The sequence below is a fragment of the Micromys minutus genome (assembly GCF_963924665.1).
Source record: "Micromys minutus genome assembly, chromosome: 10".
In the NCBI taxonomy this organism is placed as follows: Eukaryota; Metazoa; Chordata; class Mammalia; order Rodentia; family Muridae; genus Micromys; species Micromys minutus.
Window position 1 is genome coordinate 52,095,416 of NC_137979.1, and position 19,302 is coordinate 52,114,717.

The following is a 19,302-nucleotide window of genomic DNA, read 5'->3' on the forward strand; positions in this document are numbered from 1 at the left end:
GGAGTCAAACAGCTTTTTCACAAGGGTCACCTAAGACCACTGGAAAACACAGATGTTTACATTATGATTCATAACAGTAGCAATGAAAATAATTTTGTGGTTGGAGGGGTCACCACAACATGAGGAACTGTATTAAAGGGTCACAGCATTAGGACAGTTGAGAACCACTGGTTTAAAGTTACACATAAAAAAAGCAAAGCAGTTGTACATGGTCCTCTCCTCTTGCCATAAAATATTTGTTGGTTTATTTCTGCAGATAACCTCTTGAATTTCTAACTTACATGTACATATTTCATGTAAATGTTTTCAGTGCTATTTTAGCAAGTCTCTTTAAGTTATGCTTTTACTTAATATTGTCATGAACATTTATTCTTACTAATTATAATTTACAGTGACACATAATTTCCTTGACAAGATAGACCATAATTACATAAATTTTTTGATTGGTTACTACTGGCAAATTTAAGCTGTTTCTGTTTTTAGCATTAATAAATAACTTAAATTTAACAATAACAGTGGAGGTTAGATGTGGTGGGGAATGCCTTTAACCACGCACTTGGGAAGCAGAAGCAGGCAGAGTTTTGCGATTTGCCATCAGCAGTGAGCACCTATCTCAAAAGCAATAATAATAATAGAAATAAAGATGGGGTGACAAGTCTCTCAGTGGGTAAAGGATCTTGCTACTAAGCCTAACAACCTAAATTCTATTCTGATGACCCACATGGTGGAAAGAAAACCAACTCTTAGAAGTTGTCTTCATATACATGGTATGGTATATATGCACCTTAATTCATACATGTACACACAGAATAAAATTTAAAAATAAAAATGTGGGTTGGAGAGATGGCTCAGCTGTTAAGGGCACTGACTGCTCTTCTAGAGGTTCTGAGTTCAGTTCCCAGCAACCACATGGTGACTCACAACCATCTGTAATGGGATCAGATGCCCTCTTTTGGTGTGTCTGAAGACAGTTACAGTGTACACGCATAAAATAAATAAATAAATCTTTTAAAAAACTAAAAATAAAAATGGTCAACCAGGGCAACACGAGACTCTTTAATTAAATAAGAAATGTGTTAAAAGAAGTAAAAATAGATGACAGTAAGGTAGCTCAGAAAGTAAAGGCACTAACTGCCAACCTTCATGGCCTCCCTCAGTTTGGTCTCCGGAGCCTACATGGTGGAAGGAGAGAACTGACTCACGTATGCTACATAAATAGTTATTTTAAATAAGTAAATGTTTTTAAAGGTGGAGATCAAGGAAAGATACCCATCATTAATCCTTGTCATCTACATGTATGCACACATGTACATGAGATATCAATTTTATGTTTTTAATTTCTAATTTTTCACTAACCATCTAACCATGTATTTATTTTTTTAATTTGAAAAGTGAAATAGGGCTGGGGTTGGTGCTTTACACCTTTAATCACAGCACTCAAGAGACAGAAGAAGCAAGAATATCTCTCGTAGTACAAGTTAACTTTGTCTACACAGTGAGCTCCAGAACAGCTGGTAGAATGCTTGCCTAATAAGTGCAAAGCCCTGGTCCTGGATTTAATCCTCATTCACAGAAACAAAAAAAAAAAAAAAAAAAAAAAAAAAAGATACTTATAAACTATCAGCTCATAGTTTTTAGTTGCTATATCCAGTGTAAAGTTATTCTGCAAAATTGCTGTGAAGTGATTCCAGGACTACTGTGCATTACTGGTTACCAGTGTGCTGCTAGTTCATAGACTGGCACCAGAGATCACACTGAGGTGCACTGCTCCAGCATGCTGTATCTTTAGTCTTCAGTTTCTATCACTGATAAATGTTGACCATTTTATTTCTCTTCTGTGAATCTCCATATGTTGCCTCATCCAGCCTTTGTTACTCTGTATTTAAATAATTATTTGTTTGTTTGTTTGTTTTGAGGCAGTCTCTAGCCCAAGCTTATTTTGAATTCACCATGTAGCTTGTACTTCTTGATCCTCCTTCCTCCACCTCCAGAGAGCTGGAGTTACAGGTATGCACCACCATGGCTAGTTTCACTCAGTGCTGGAGATTGAACACAATTGTGTATTGGTGTTTTGCCTGCACTACATGTGTGCCTGATATTCATAGAGGCCAGTAAAGGGTGTTGGATTTCCTAGAATTGGAGTTATATACAGTTGTGAGCTGTCATATTGGTGCTAGAAATCAAACCTGGGCCCTCTGGAAGAGCAGCTAGTGCTCTTCTGAACTCTCTCCAGCCCCTCCTACCACCAGTTAATAGATCTTTAAAACTGAAGGTTAGAGTTCTTTGATACATTTTTAAATTCATGCTTCCAAGATTGAGTTAATAATCCCCACTATATGAAAGGCTTTGTGTCTAAACAGAGGACCTGGGATACCAACCATCATATAGCTCTTTCCCTCACTGCAGGGTTATGGGGCCCCTCCTTGCCCTTTTCCCCCAGTATGTGGTTTGAGCTGTTTTTTCCTTTCTGACTCTCAGCAGAGAGCTATTGCACATCGGAGGCTTCAGCAAGAACATTCACTTCCCCTTGGTTCTGACTTCCTGTTAAAGCAAGACAGTTTGTCAAGACAACCCTACATGTGATAAAGTCTGGCATGGGAAGGCTAGAGAAGGCTGCTTGGCAGCTGAACTTGCCCCTGGAAGCGGGAAGCCTTTTTCCTGAAGGACAGGATATAGAGATTGTTTATGTGGTACTTTCCCCCCCATGTTGGGAGGTAGAAGAGATACAGAGAAGCAAGCAAAAAACTTTAGCCCAAATTGTAGCTCCTATTTTTATTTTTGGTAATGTTTTTAAAAAAATGATTATGTGCCAGTATCACTTGTTCATCCTTTCAAGCTTTCTCATTGTTTCAAGCTCATTGTTTCAAGCTTTCTCTGTGTAAAGTTCCACCCATTGTTTTAATTTCTTGCCTGTCAGACTAATACAAATCAAGGATGAATGCAGGAGGCCAGAGTGGGTGTTGGGTCCCCTAGAACTGGAGTTAGATAGTTTTGAGCTAGCATGTTAGGTACAGGGAGCTGAACCTGGGTCCTCTGTAAGAGCAGCAAGTGCTCTTAACTACTGAGCTACCTCTTCATCCTCTTGATAGATAATTTTATGAGAGGGTATTTACTGCTCTTTCCTGTTCGGCAGTTTATTGCACGGATACTTATTACTCTTCTGTATCTGGGTCATCACCCCTTGAATTGGGGCACCAGATTTTAGTGCTTATGTGTCACTGAAGCTGTGAAAACACATCAAAGGATACAGACGGGGACTGAGCTTCCCTGGAAAACCTGGTAGCTCATGTATTAAAAGGTGCCTGAGGAGTGTGAGGAGTCCTGAGGAAAGACAAAGATCCTTCATAGACCTGATTACACTTTTGCCTCTTCTCTTACAGACTAGTTCCTCTCCTCACTCTGGAGTGTCCAGACAGGTTCGGATCAAGTCTTCCCAGTCTGCAGGAGATATAAATACCATCTACCAAGCTCCTGAGCCCAGAAGCAGACACCTATCTGTCAGTAAGTATTTTATTCTTTTCTTCTCTGTCCTTGTAAATATGATGTATTCACATTTAAAATATTCAACTATTAATCACCAAATGCTCATTGGCTGTCACTACACAAAGTAGTGCTCTATGTTTTCATTTGGGGTAGAGGGGACAGGAAATGACCTGGACTCCTGAGGATCTTAGAATATAATAATAGGATGGTATTATTAAATTTGTTTTAAACATTCCTGAGAAAGTAATCTCAGACATTGTTTGAAAACTTCCAGGGGACCAGTTAAATTAGGAGTCAGGTCTGCATTTTAGTTTTGAACACAGGCTTCTTGCTGAGTCCTAAGAAATCCTTGTGCTTCATGGAAGATGCCGGCCAGTCAGCTGAGTTATCCTGGAAGCTCAGAGCATTAACCGATTATATACAGCCGAGTAGCAAAGAAGGTATGTAGTTGCTGCTAGACTTCCAAGGAAAGAATTTTGCGTCAGGCTTGTGCATTATATAACAGATAATACAGTGTTTCTCTGGACACTTCTCAAGGTCTCATAGTTAGGGTTACTATGGCTGTGATGAAACACAATGAGCAGAAGTTGAGGAGGAAAGATTTTTCCTTTTATACCATAGTTGGTCATTGTAGGCAGTCATGGCAAGAACCTGGAAGCAGATGCAGAAGCTGTAGAGACGTGCTGCTTTCTCACGGTATTCTGGACTGTCAAACCAGGGCGTCTGGGCCACCAGGCCACCCACAGTGGGCTGGGTCTCCCATAGCAGTGATTAAGTAAACACCCTATAGGTTTGCCTTCTGCCCTGTTGTAATGGAGGCATTTTCTCAGCTGAGGTTTCTTCCCCCCAGATGACTCTTACCTTGTGTCAAATTAACATAAAACTAGCTAGCAAAGGATTTAGGGAGAAAGCCCATTTCTTGAACTGTGGAATTTTTATCAAGATAGAAATCTGCAGGCTGGGGAGATGGCTCAGTGGTTTAGAGGAGGTATTACTCTTTCAGAGGACCAAAGTTCAGTTCCTTGTACCCATGTTAAGTGGCTCTAAACTGCCTGTCACTTCAGCTCCAGAGGATCCAGTTCTTTTTGCAGAGCTTGGTGGTCATCGGCACTCACATGCACACATATTTCTGTACAAATATATATAAATAAACCTCTTTAAAAATCCAGAAGAAATCTGACTTTATCAAACATTTGCATGCGCCTACTGCCCTGATGATCTGATAATTTGAGACACCTGATGTTGCCACTAGGAAGCCAAGTTTTCCTTTTCTCACAAACTTAGCTGCTCTCTGCAGATCCTGAGCTGAGTCTGGGAGATGTCAGCTTTGTTCTGTTTTGAACCTGTCTGTGAGTGATTTTCTTTCCAAGAGAGTGGCAAGAAAAATTGAGTTGCTGAGACGCTGGCATTACTTCACTGAATGATTTCTGGAACTCAGACACTCATTAAATGTTTCTAGCTGCATGTTTGAATGTAAATGAATCTCAGATTTTTAAGTGATTGATGTTTTCATAAGCTAGTTGAAGAGAAAGAGGCAGGATCTTAGCAAACCCTGTGCAGAGTGTCCTAAAAATCTTATTGTCTGGAACCTGAGAAATAATAGCAACTTGACTTTTTAAAAAATACGTATATTTGTTTTTCTGAATGTATGTATATCATGTGGATGCTAAATGTCCTTAGAAGCTTGGAAAAGGCATTAGATTTTCTGGAAATAGAGTTGCAGACAGTTATGAACTATCATGTGGCTAATAGAAATTTAATCTTAGTGCTTTGCAAAGGTAACAAGTATTCTTAACCACTGAGCTATTTTTCTAACTTTCCAACTGGCTTCTTTACCAAAATCTTTTTTTTTAATTTTATTTTATATATATATATATATATATATATATATATATATATATGTATGTATGTATACACACACACACACACACACACACACACACACATACATATATATGAGTACACTGTAGCTGTTTTCAGACATACCAGAAGAGGGCATCGGATCTTATCACAGATGGTTGTGAGCCACCATGTGTTTGCTGGGAATTGAACTCAGGACCTCTGGAAGAGCAGCCAGTGCTCTTAACTGCTGAGTCATCTCTCCAACCCTGAGTCTTTTTTTTTTTTTAAAGACAGGGTCTCTCACTCTAGCTTCTCTGATACTCAATATATGGCTCTGCTTGCCCTAGAACCTATAATCCTCTTTCTTGCCTTTCTCCCTTAGTCTGAAATTACTTAGGCATGAACTGCCACATCCAAAATTTTAATGAAGCTCAAAAATCTAATTTGTTAAAGATTCTTTGGGAGTTAATAATTTTAAGACATTAGTTATTGGATGTATTTAGAAACTATAGAGAAGAGACATTTTTTTCCCAAGAAAATACATGCTTTTATAAACTTAGCCCTTGTGGCAGGGTATTAAAAGAAAGTTCCCAACATGGGTATGATAGTATGGCTTATGAATTTAGCACTCAGGAGGCAGAACTAAAAGGAATGCCCAGAGTTTAAAGCCTCATAATTAGGCCCTGTCTCAAAAAACAAACATCTGGGTATGGTGACACACATGCACACCTTTAACCCCAGCTCTCAGGAATCTCTGTGAGTTTGAGGTCAGCCTCATCTGCATAGAATTCTAGGCTTACACAGAGAGACCCTGTCTCAAAACAAATTAACAAAAGCCATACACACTAAAAAAGGGGGGGGGGAACTTCTGTAATTCCACAGCAGAAATACTGTTTTAACTATAATTTAGTAAAAATAGAGATTATAGGGAAAGTGGCCATTGTGATACATGCAGACAAATTGGAACCCTGTTTGAAATGCAAAACAAGGGCTGGAGAGATGGCTCAGAGGTTAAGAGCACCGATGGCTCAGTGGTTTAGAGGAGGTATTACTCTTTCAGAGGAAACAATATCTTTTCAAATCCCATGTGTGTTTTGCCACAAGATGTTTGGTTTGTGTGTGAGGTGTGAATTTTTTGTGTGTGTATATGTTTGGGCTTTTTTTAAAACCTAGAACCTTGAACATGCTAAACAATTGTTGTACACACCAAGCCATGCTCCCAGCAACAAAATGCATCCCATCTCATCAAGAAAAAGAAAGCAGTACTTAACACTTACTGGAGAAGAAACTGGTTGTTGGAGTGTATGCTTGTAAAATGCTAGCATTTTAGAGACTAGGTATCAGAAATTCAAAGCCACCCTTACTACATAGCCAGCCTGTGCTATGTAAGACCTTCTCCCTCAAAAAAAAAAAAAAAAAAAGAAAGAAAGAAAGAAAGAAAGAAAAAAGAAAAGGAAATAGTGGAGAAAGTAATAAGCTAAGCAAACATGAAGAATGTTCTAATATCAAAATAGAAAATGAAGAGTGAAAAATAATCACACAGATGATGGATACTGGAAAAGAAATACATAGCAACAACAAACTTGTGATTTAAGAAATTTTAGATTGTGGATGAATAAATTCTCACAAAATTAACAACATTGCAAATCTGAATAAGCAATAAAAGATCTTGGAGGATTGGGGAGTTTTTTTTTTTTTTTTTTTTTTTTTACAATATCAGGAAACTGGAATGGAGCTTGTATCAGGAGAGAGTAGAGAAGCAGAGGAAAACTTTCCTAGTCTTTGTAGAAATAGAAGAGGAAGGATGTGCAGCATCATTCTTTGTAATTGCTGACTGACACAGGGCAGTCATTGGGTTTTCTGCTCCTAAACATGGATCTGTGATTCCTGTGTGGAGGTAAGAGCTAACTGCTGGGCCACTGAGATTCTTTACCATGTTGTAGGAAACTATATGTAGAAATCATCTTCTTGAGTAGACATGTTAGATAAGATTTTTTTTATTGTTTTCAGTTTATCTGGAAAATAGGTGTCCATATCTCAGCATAACTACAACCTGGCTTTTATTCGGTGACCACTACGTTGGGTTGGAATGAACAGGACAGTGAAGCCTTGGGAGTCAAGGGTGGTAGGAGCACAGATTCTCCCTAGAATGGAAACTTACAGCGGCGATAGCATCAGAGCTGATGCACAGAAAAAGAGTTAAGGCTAGCATTCCAGGCATAGGAAAGAACGTCTCCTAGGCATCTTTACAGAAGAACATGGAAGGCTCCAAAATACACTGTGTGTTTGAAGTGCTATGGACTTGGATTTTTAAAAGACAAAACTAAATCTGGGTGATGATGGCACATGCCGCTAATCCTAACACTTTGGAGGCATAGGCAGGTGGATCTCCCTGATTTTGAGGCCAATTGGGTCCAGAGTTTGAGTTCCACGGTAGTCAAGACTATACAGAGAAACCCTGTCTGGAAAAACAAAAACATAAAAACCCAACGTTTCTTACAGCCCAAGTCTCCTACAATCTGATCCTCTATCCTGTACCAAGTGCTGGGATTGTGGGTGTGCAGTATCTTACCATGCCCAGCTTTTTCCATGCCTGGCCTGACAGGATTAATTTCTACCAGAGTAACATGGAAAGTGCATTTTGTGGAGGTGGAGCAGCTGGACCTAACAAACTTCTGGTGGATTCCCATAGGTGTTGAAGAGAGAAGACTTTTAGGGTGAGCTATGGAGAATGTTCTGTCTTTCAGGTCTGGGTAGGCTGATATATTTAAAAGAGGCATAGAGAAGGTCAAGAAAGTATCTCAAGGCCACTTTCTAAGAAGCCTTGACTGTACCTAGGATTTTTTAATTTTTTTGGTAGTTGGTTGGAAGTCAGAAAACTGTTTTCACCATATTCTCCTCTCCATCAGAATGCTAATCATGTTATATTTTCCGTCAAACTGAGTCTTTGTTCGTTTATTACCAAAAAAAGTTCATCATGGGCCAGAAACTTGGATACCAAACAGGACAGAGGCTTTGTGCTGTTAACTATGTAGACATGTAAAAAAAAAAAAAAGTTTGCTTTTCATTATCTGAGGTCTGGGAGGTTGTGTGCAGTTGCATGATATGTCAAGGAGCAGGACCTGATCTTGAGATCAGGAGAGCATCCGGCTACCACCTAAAGCACATATGGAAGCTGTGCAAAGATTTGGGGTCAAGGACTCGGGACAGATGTTTGCTTGTTTAGAACTAAGGCTGGAGAAGAATGTGGGCTGTTGAAGAGAAGTGCTGGTGTCTGGAGTAATGAGAACCAGGGACAAGGACAGCAGGTCTCCTCAAGGAGAGGGAACAGGAACAAGGACATCAGGTCTCCTCAAGGAGAGGGGACAGGAACAAAGACAGCACACCTCCTCAAGGAGAGGGGACAGGACCCAAAGGATAGTAATGATGTTTCACTTTAATTCTTGTTGAAAGCAGTGAAAAGTTACTAGGTTTTTAAGTAATGATGAAAAGATAGCATGACATATTCAGATTTGCATTGGCAAAGACTGCTGGCGTGTGAAGGTCAGACTAGAAGGGCAAGATGTCTCAGGAACCATGTATTCCAATGTAGGTGGTCTAGGTGAAAGAAGACCAATGCTTGGATTAGCCTGGTGGCAGAGGTAAAGACAAGGAACAGTTGGATCTGAGACATCTAGAAATAACACTTCCATGGCATTTCAGTGGTTTACACAGTATGGTATAGGAATCCAGTGGAATTCTTAAAATCCTTTTAGGGCTTCTGTGAGGGACTACTTTATAATCATTCTAAAACTTGACACTCATCACAAGCAGTAGAGTTTTCCAGAGGTTATGTATGCGAGGTTGTCTGTCTGTCTCCCTCTGTGTGTGTGTGGGTGTCAGAAAGAGAGATAGACAGACAGATTGACAGAAAGATAGGCACAGGATCTCATGTATCCTAGGCTACCCTCAAACTCATTATGTAGCAGAGGATGCATCTTACTTAGCCTTCTGATCCTTCTGCCTTTACTTCCCTAGTTCTGGGATTATGGGATTACAGGCAAGCAACACCATACCTGGTTTATTTGGAGCTGGGAATAGAACCCAAACCTTTATGTGTGCTTGGCAATTACTCTCCCAACTGAACTACATCTCCAGTTTTATATCTGAAAATACCTGAGCTTGGCTACCGAAGTGGTTCAGCAGTTAAGAGCTCTGGCTGCTCTTCCCGACGACCTGGGTTCAATTCTCAGTACCCACATAACAGACCACAATTACTTAAAACTCCAGACACAGGAGGATCCAATGCTTTTTTCTTGTCTCCATGGGCATTACATGCACATGAAAAACAGATGTATATTCATGCATAGAATTTTTTCATAGAGAAGTTGCTCTAGGAAAGGACCCACATGATGACTCACAACCATCCATAAACTCTGGTTCCTGGTGGTCTGGTCCTCCCCACCCACGCACACACGCACACATTCTGGTATCCACAGACACCAGGCATGCCCATGATACATAGACATCAATGCAAAAAAAATCTCATACATATAAAATTTAAAAAGAAAATGCCCGAGCTTTATAATATTGTCATTATTAGTTGATAGTTGTGGTGCTCAGAAAACAGTTGACCCCAACATGGTTCTTTGGCTACTAAATACTTTGCATTGAAAGATGTTGGGAGAATCTCAGAAGCAGTCTGTTTCAGACTTTCTCTTGTCTTGTGTCCTGTTCCACTCTTTTTCCAATGCAGGCCATTTAATAAAATCTCTTTTCCTCTGTGGGTCATGGGAAGTTTAGAACCCTCTCTTGGAAAAGTAATTGTAAAACCTAGAAATATTACTCTAACCTAACCTCAAGTTTGTGTGAGAGCTAGCTATAAAGAGTTTGAGAGTAGGTCTGAAGACCCTCATCCTAGAATTAGTGTTACAGTATACCTTTAAGGGAAGGCCCCATTTAATGAGACCAAGAAGGATTTCAATAGGCCTTGCTGAGTTCCCTCAAATCTGCTCTATTAGGTTTATCTTTTTTGTATAAGCACATTGATGTATAAAAATATAATTTCCCCTGGGCCTTTTTTTATTTTATGCTTTAAGGCTCTTGTGTCGTAAAAAACAGTAAATAAAAGCTGATTTTCTCTATTGAGGTGTTTTGTTTTGTTTTGAGTGTGTGCCATACCTCTTTGAGGGGTTGGCAAAGGTGTTACATTGTTTCTTCTCTGCAGTTTACCTACATACTTAAAACTCTTAAAAGTTTCAAAATGCTGAAAGAGCTCTAACACCAAAGGGCTCTAGCTGGTATGGATTGAATTTTCAGGTGTTGAGGATAAGCGCTAAATGATTGGATTGTGGAGCTAAAACAATGTCTTACATTTTCATTAAAGCCATTGCTAGAAGAGAGCCTGGTTTGGTTACTGGTGGAGACAGACCTAACATTTTGTCCTGTTAAATTTTATTTGTTTTTGTTTTTGTTTTTTAAAGATTTTACTTTACTCTGTGTTTTGCTAATTGTATGCCTGTTTGGGGGTGTCAGATCCCCTAGAATTGGTGCTACAAACAGTTGTGAGTAGCCACGTGGGTGCTAGGAATAGAACCCAGGTCCTCCAGAAGAGCAGCTAGTTCACTGTGGAGCATCTCTCTAGGCACTGTCATGTTGAATTTTAAATGCCTTTGAGACAGTTGAATGCATGGGTCTTGAGGCTGGAGATACAGCTCTGTTGGTCAGTGCATGCCTCATAAACCTGAAACACTGGTTTTGATTTGTAGTACTGCAAATATACAGTGTATCTTTTCTATCTTTGCCTAGAAATTCAAGCACTGTTCCTCCACAATTTACTGTGCGGTGCCCTGAACTATATAGCCAAGTCACAACTAAGAACTAAGGCATGTTCTAATTCCTTTTTCTCAGTATATCTTAAGTGCCTTTGCCTCTGTTACACCATCTTCCCTCCCATCCTCCCATCCCCAGTGCAGGGGTTGAACCCAAGACTCTAGCTGTACTGATCAGTGCTCTACCTGAGCTATGCCTTTTTTGCCTTTCCGCTTTAATCCCATGGTTAGCAGGCCAGGCTGCAACCCTGAAGATGAGTGGAAGCAATTGGTCTTTTTAAGGCGTTTGGTGAAATCTAATGGCTGGGAGGGGGCATTTTATACATACATACATACATGCACACACACATATAATCTCTATGATATACCTATACATTATATCATATATATAGTTGGATTATCTTTAGAGATCTCAGCAAGTAATAAGGAGAGGAATGAGCTGAAAAGGAGAGGGAAGGCAAATAGACCGTAGATATGTGGGCTTCAGCAGGGGGTGCTTTGTGGATCTAGGTAAGATTATAGAGTGTATGATGACAGCAGCTGCTGTAAAATTGAAACATGGATTGTTTCTAGTGTCATAGGATAAAAAGATTGAGAAGTATTTTTGCACAGCCTTATCTCCATGTGAGCAGTTCAGGAAATGTTGCTTAGAATTTTCTATTGAAGAAGAAGAAAAAGATTTGATTCTCTTCTATCTCATCTGTCCCCTAAAAGAGAAAAGAATTTAGAAATTATCTCTTTGTACTTGCAGTGACCTGCACATTAACACTGACCCAAAGCCCTAGAACTCCCTGTGGAGGCAACTTCCTGACTGCATCAGCTTCCTGATGAGGGCTCTCCTAGAAGAGTGAGAGGCTGCATTTCAGCCCTAAATCAGAATACACATGAAAGAATCACCAGAGTCTAAGAAGACAGTTTATTTCTGCTCAGCTTCTCTGGTTAAAGAAACTAACAGAGGAACATAATCTGGGAAGAATTTTAACAGCTCATGCTTAACCTGGACTTTTCTTTCCATTTAGAATGCCTTCAGAGGAAGCTGCAGATAGGCTCTTCTATGTTGCTGGCCTGGGCTTCTTGATGTGGCTAGAGTAGCACATTCAGCCTGGTGTATCGGGAAAGGCTGTCCCATGGGAACTGTCCCCCTTGCCCTCCCACCAGTGAGTGCCCTCAAAGACTGGAGTCAGTGTGTTTTGATAGCAGAGCTTTGCAGCTTCTGGCTCACTCCCAGTCATTGCTGTAAATAGGGGATTGTCAAGTCTTGTGGCTCAGTGTCCAGCTCCTCTCACTTGTTCTCAACTGTTGATGTGCCTCTCATTGACTCTCGGTTTTTGAAATGAAGATTAAAAACAAAACTGAAAATACCCTGGAGCAGTCATGCTGCCTCCTGCTGTTTCCATTTGCTTCCTCTGATAGTCACTGGTCTGGGGAGACTTCCCTTTCCTGCTCCAGGCAGTGGGCCTCTGCACAATAGCCCCTGGCATGTCGCCCATCAGATAGCAAGGCTGGCTTTCTGTAGGCCACAGTGTGGATTGGAAAAAGTGAAAGTCTCTGGCTGGAAATAAAAGCCCCGAAAAACCTTTGCTCTTACCACTCCCACCCCCTCCCCAGGCCCTCCTGTGTCTGCAGCAGTGGCCTTGTGTAATAGATTCATCACAACTGCCAAAGCAAGGGAGAATCAGTGAGCTAGTAGAGGAGGGAATGCTTTGGACCAGTGTCAAATATCACCAACAAGAAAGAGGTTTTTTTTTTCTTCTAATTGCTTATGAGACATTTTAAAAATTTGTTCTAGGTAAAATTATAGTATCTTATTCTAAAGCATCTTGGATTCAAATGCTAGAAAAGAACCGTTGTGACTTGTTTCAGGAAGAATAGAAGTAGAATTATGGATTATAGAACCAGTGAGCACGAGAGAAGCAGATTCTTAAGCTCAAACACACAAGAGGCAGGGATCATCATAGCATTTCTCTATGTAGCTTTGGCTGTGCTGTAACTCACTCTGTAGACCAGACTGGCCTTGAACTTGAGATCCAAGTAGCTCTGCCTCCTGAGTGCTAGAATTAAAGGTATGTGCCACCACCGCCTGACATCTTTGCTGATTTTATTGCTCTGTGAGTTCCCAGCAAAATATCCCTAAATTTATACTCAGAGCAGTTTTAGTTTCTATAGAGCTTTAAAATACCTAGATAAACTGTCTCCTGCTGGCTGCTGAGATCATTTCAATACCATGGCTCAGGTACTGACTTACTTCAGCTTTTACTCTGATGGAGAGGTTGAGACAGGAAATACACAATTTTTTTTTTTTTTTTTTTTTTTTTTTTTTTTTTGCCTATTTTCAGTACAGTATTATGGCTTTATGTCAGTCTTCTCATCTGAGCCTATGTCCTTGGGTTGATGCTGATGGGCTTCTGGAGTTGCCCCACACGAACACCAATCTTGGTTTATTGAATATACACTTTAAGGCTGGTCGATCAGGGACATAGCTCAGATTTCAGGAGCTGAAAGCTACTACCTGGAACATTTCTTAGGGCCAGCTTATAAAGGCTAAAACTGCTAACCCCACAATGAGTTCATTCGTAGGGGCAGGAAGTGCTACCTGGTAGTTAGCCCCAACTCAAGCTATTTTAGATTTAACAGTTTGTATAAACTTGAAGATGATGGGCCCTAAGTGAAGCTATGGTTGTAGAATTTCTTGGTGTGTATGTTTAATAAACTATTCCTGTCTGACTGATCAGTCTTCGTGTGGTTTGTGGGTTGACTCCTGAGCCCCAACAGATGCCTCCAAGAATCAGTGGTAATTCATCATATGTCTTGAGTATAACCAAATGAGCCTTATGTTGGAGCAACTGACTTCATGTGGAAGAATGAAGAACTCAGTCTCTTGAACAACTCTGAAAATTATTTAATGTCTTTAGAAGCCGTCCTTTAAGCACCAAATGTGAGACTCTTGTCGTCCCAGCTCTCAGGAGATGGAAACGAGGATGTGTTCAAATCTATCATGGAGTGTATGACTATCAAAAGCAAACAAAAAACAAAATCTGTTTTTCCCTAGGCATGTTGGTAGTGTATGCCTTTAATCCTAGAGTTCAAGAGGCAGAAGTGGATGTATCTGAGTTCAAGGGCACCCTGGTCTTTCAGGCAAGCCAGAATTATATAGTGAAACCCTTTTAACAACAAAAACCCCACCATTTTTCAAGCAGTAGCCTGTTGTACCTCTTTTTTTCCCCCCAAGTATTTTTCTTCCTTTTGTTGTTTCTTCTTGGTTTAGGAGGAGCTTCCCTGGCTCAGAAAATTTTGTTGAGGCCCATTTGTTTATGTTCAATATATTTTCTCTGGGTATTAGAAACATCTCAGCCAGAATCTTCAGTGGTCCTTACAGTATAGATGGACCTACCATCTATCTGTCCTGGAGTGCAGGCTGAATGATCTATGTACAAGATTGAAGCAGTTATGTATCCTGAATTTTTCTTCTGAAACTGGTTTCTGTCAGGGAAGAACAAAGTTAGGATGACTGGTTACATCTTCCATAGTAAAATAAGTCAAGTTCTTTCCCACACCTCCAGCTACTAAACTTGTTTTTTCTCTTAGGCATTTCCATAAAACATCTTGACTGCAGAGTTCTACTACAGAAAACACGATTTAATAGTCGTGAAGTAATTTGTTGAGAGATGACACTTTGCAGTTTCTGGTGTCTGGGGGATTTCTGAGTTGTAGGAGAAAGGTAGAAGGTATAAAAGAGAAAGAGATTCTTATGTTTTTGGCTTTCTTCATGATGGAATAAATACGTTCCCCCAAACAAAAAGCAGGCTGAAGGCCAAAAGACAACTTGGTAGACTCAGTTCTCTCTTTAGACCACGTAGGTCCTGAGGATTGAACTTATTATTGTGGGGCTTGGTGCAAGCTCCTTGTACCTTTTCCTGCTGAGCCATTTCATTGGCCTTGTTAGTATTTTTTTTTTTTTTTGAATTGTCTGAATATTGTTTTTTTTTTTCCTCAAGTAACAAAAATACCCTGCAGTGTGCCTGCCATTTAGCAGTTAAGCAGAAAATGTTTGCCAAAGGTCTTTTGTAAATTGTTGAGAATCAAATAAAGTAATTACTATGAATGTCCAACAGAAAGGAAACTTGTAATTAAGGACAACATAATGTTACTTAGTAGTCAGGAAGTGAGAGAGTAAATGGTAATGAGAGGCAGCCTCTTGTCGCTGGCCAGAGTGCCCTCGCTGAGGCCGGGACTGTAGGCATGTGCCAGCAGCCTAACAAGAGTGCCATCGCGTCTGATATAGGTAGGAAACAGGTTAGAGTAAGTACTTGGAGGAGCTGAGCCCTAGGATATATGCCCAGGCATTTTTTATGGTATCCAGGTAATTTTCCTTCAAAAACGAACTCAGCTGATAAACTAATGTACAGTTTTATTTATCCCAGTCATTTGTCACTTAGTGGCTACCCCAGTTATTAAAATATATTATGTTATTAGTGCTTACATTCAAATAACCCATTTTTTACCTAATGGCTTTAAAAGAGAAGTGATGCTGTTAAATTTTATTGAAATATTTTGTTATAATTGTTGTATTTTTTTTTTTTTTAATTTGAGTTTTTGTGGTTTGTTTTGCAGTGTGTTGTATTGGGGATCAAACCCAGGGACTTCTTTCACTGAGCTATATCCCTAACCCAAGTGGGTTTTTGTGTTTGTTTGGATTTTTTTTTTTTAAAGAATTTTGGTATGTAATTTATGCTAGTTCTGAGCTCAGTCTCCCTGCTCCTATCCCAGTTCCTGGGATTAATAGGGAGTACACCGTTATGCTAAACCCCCCCCCCCCTCTCTCTCTCTCTCTCTCTCTCTCTCTCTCTCTCTCTCTCTCACATACACACACACACACACACACACACAGAGAGAGAGAGAGAGAGAGAAAGGGGGGGTTGGTATTAGGGTTTCAAGGCAATGTATCTTGCAGTGTATCTTTCAATTATATGTATAGAAAAGTGAACTGATCATTTTCTTAGGTTCTTCCTTGGATAGAAGGATGTGGCATTGGTGCCCTAAAGGGAGAAAGAAAAAGATACAACATGCAGTGAGAATTTAGGTTATGTTAATATGTTTTTACTTAATCCCAGATTTTGGATAGGGGCTGCTCTTTGTCCGTAACCATTAACTGTGGTTGTCTCCTGCTGTTGGAGGGTCACAGTTCTTGCCAGTTGCAGATAGTGTATGTTTGGAAGTCTGGGTACGATTGAGAGGGCATCAGAAGGAAAGCCCCAAGAAAGCCTGGGGTGGCTGTGGCTCCCTCTGCTGCTGCTGCTTTTGCTGGATTGCGTATTGGATAGCCTGATGACCATGGAGATTGGTTATTGCCCCAAGGAATCCAGCTCCTGTAATCAGAAGGAAGTAGTCTAAAGAGATCTATACCCTCTTTCCCCTGTAATCTTCTTTCTCTCCTGCCTAGTGTGTAGGGGTTGGAAGGGTGGTAGATTTAAGAACCCAATAAAGTAAACCAAAAAATTGCTCCTACAGTTACATTATCAAGAGAATTGATATTACGGATAATATATAAGAACATTAAATTTTTTTATGTTTATTTATTGTACGTGTGTGTGTGTGTGTGTGTGTGTGTGTGTGTGTGTGTGTGTGCACATGTACATGTGCATGCTACAGCATGTGTGGAGGTTAGAAGACAACTTGTAGGAGTCAGTTCTCCTATCATGTAGAGCCTCAGGGCTGAACTCTAGGTGTCAGGCTGAATGACAAGTGTTCTTACCTGCTGAGCCATCTCAAGGTCCTAAGAGCATTTTTTAGAGCTGGCTAACTAATATCTAGCTTGTGTCACAGAGTTAGTTCTGATTCATGTTTTGTGCCATGGTTCTTAGTTATATATGTTCTAGTGCCGTTCTCTCTCTGAAAGTCACTCGTTAAGGAAGGGATGATGTTTGCTTCCTCAAGCTGAACATGCTGAATTGCATGGCCATCTACATTGCATCCCTGACCTCTTGGGCTCAGTATTCTATCTGGTTCCTCTGTGCCACATCTTGGCTCTGTTATTAAGTCTTCTTTCTGTGCTCTAGGCTCCCAGAACCCTGGCCGAAGCTCTCCTCCTCCTGGTTATGTACCTGAGCGACAACAGCACATTGCCCGGCAGGGATCGTATACAAGCATCAACAGTGAAGGTGAATTCATCCCAGAGACCAGCGAGCAGTGTGTGAGTATAGGGGTGTGGGGATGGGGTGTCAGGGTGTACCATGAATTGTGTCAGGCCAAGATTGTGATGGGACTCTGAGTGGTTCCATTACAGATCTGAGGAATTTGATGCCCATCCCATAGTTCTTTGAGAACCATTTCTGCCCCAAGATGGGCTATTCCTTTGAAGGGCCAAAGGTCAGTGCTTTTTAAAGATGAGATCTAAACCTTTTAACCTAGTGTTAGGTGAGCATTTAATGATAATCCAACTTTGGGGACTCTCATTAGACCCCTTCCAAACAACACTGTGCTGTACTATTTGTATACTTATATTTTTATCCAGCAGTTTTACCTATGAACAGCCCTGACTTGACAGATTGTTGGTTTTCTTTTTAAAGATTTATTTATTTTATTTATATGAGTACACTGTAGCTGTTAGACAGGTCAGAAGAAGACATTAGATCCCAGATGGCTGTGAGCCACCATGTGGGTGCTGGGAATTGAACTCAGGACCTCTGGAAGAGCAGTCAGTGCTCTTAACCTCTGAGCCATCTCTCTAGCCCAACAGATTGTTTTCTATGGGCTATATTTTACTTTTGCTATTTCTTCAGTAAAATAACATGTTTTTGCTAATAGCTGTATTACTTATCTATTATTATGTAACAAGTTGTTACAGATTTAGTATTAAAACAATATACTTTTATTATTTTAGTATCTTTAAATTGGAGGTCCAAACATGACTAAACTGTTTTTTTTTTTTTTTTCCCTTGTGGTTTCACAGGGCTTCACAGTACATTCAAGGTACTACTTAAGCTTTCCTGAGCTTAAGGTTCTTAGCACAATTTACTTCCTTGTGTTTGATAGGACTGTAGTCCTTTTTCTTTGCTAGAAGTTATTCAAGGAGTCTCTCAGATTCTAGAGGCTACCTACGGTTCCTTATTATTCATTCCTCTCATAGCATGGCCTTTAAGGCTGAGACTCTGTTGTTCCAATCTACAAAGATGGAGTATTCTATAACATAATTTAATAACAGGAATAAGCATTCCTATTCTCCTTGCCTTAGTTTATTGGCTAGAACTCTAAGTCCCAATTCAACTTGGCACTCAAGGGAATGAATGGTAACTCATTGGTCACCTAATAAAGTGTCTACCACAATGGCTTAACCCATTTTGATGACTAATTTTTTTAACTAATAGCTTACTTAATAAATATTATGGTTAATGAACTGAGTGAGGGCGAGAACTCTGCTCCTCCCATGAACTTGCCTTTAATGCAGTGGGTTGAGTTGTTTCAAGTTTCTGAGCATTGGCTTAAGAAGGGAAATTTTCTAATGGATAAAATAGCCTCAGAAGGCTCAAGGAATTGAGTTTAATTACTAGCAGCCATGTCAGGGAACTCACAACTGCCTGTAATTCCAACTGCAGGGGATCTGATGCTGTCTTCTGACCTTTATGGGTTCTTGCATATTACACACACACACACACATAAACAAAAATAAAAAGTAAGTATTTAAAAGGGAGGTAGGCTAGAAAGATGGTATAGCAGTTAAAAGTTCTTGTTGTTCTTGAAGAAAATCCAAATTTGGTTTCTATAACCTATACTAGCTGGCTTACAACTGCCTATGATTTCATCTTCAGGGTATCTGGAATCTCTCCTAGTCTCAGTTGGGCTCCTATACTCATGTGCGAGTGCCACACACATTTTAATGCCACCATATGTAGGGTTTTACAGAAAGTAGATTCCTGTACCTTTAATTATTCAAGCTATAAGGGATGTGATAAGCCTTTTAAACTTTCTTCTGTATGGTAATTTTATGTTTAGAGCAGTAAGCTAGACTGCCCTTAGCTGCAGATTTCTTTCCTGTTTTTTACCTAACATCTGTCTGTCTGAACTGAACATGTCCAGACTTTTGTCATTCCCTAAACAATATAACTTAACAGCTTCCCACAGCCTTTATGTTATATTCTTATATATAAGTAATCATGATGATGTAAAGTGT

General features: G+C 40.0%; 1 protein-coding gene across 2 annotated transcripts in view; it reads left to right on the forward strand.

Annotated features, from left to right (window-relative positions):
• MAP3K3 (mitogen-activated protein kinase kinase kinase 3) overlaps positions 1-19,302 on the forward strand; it is a 64,168-nt gene that overhangs the window by 33,269 nt on the left and 11,597 nt on the right. For both annotated transcript variants that reach the window (XM_080922712.1, XM_080922713.1), the window contains exons 6-7: positions 3,381-3,501; positions 17,192-17,325. In XM_080922712.1, the coding sequence (XP_080778838.1) occupies positions 3,381-3,501; positions 17,192-17,325 (255 nt within the window). The remainder of the gene's footprint in view (positions 1-3,380; positions 3,502-17,191; positions 17,326-19,302) is intronic.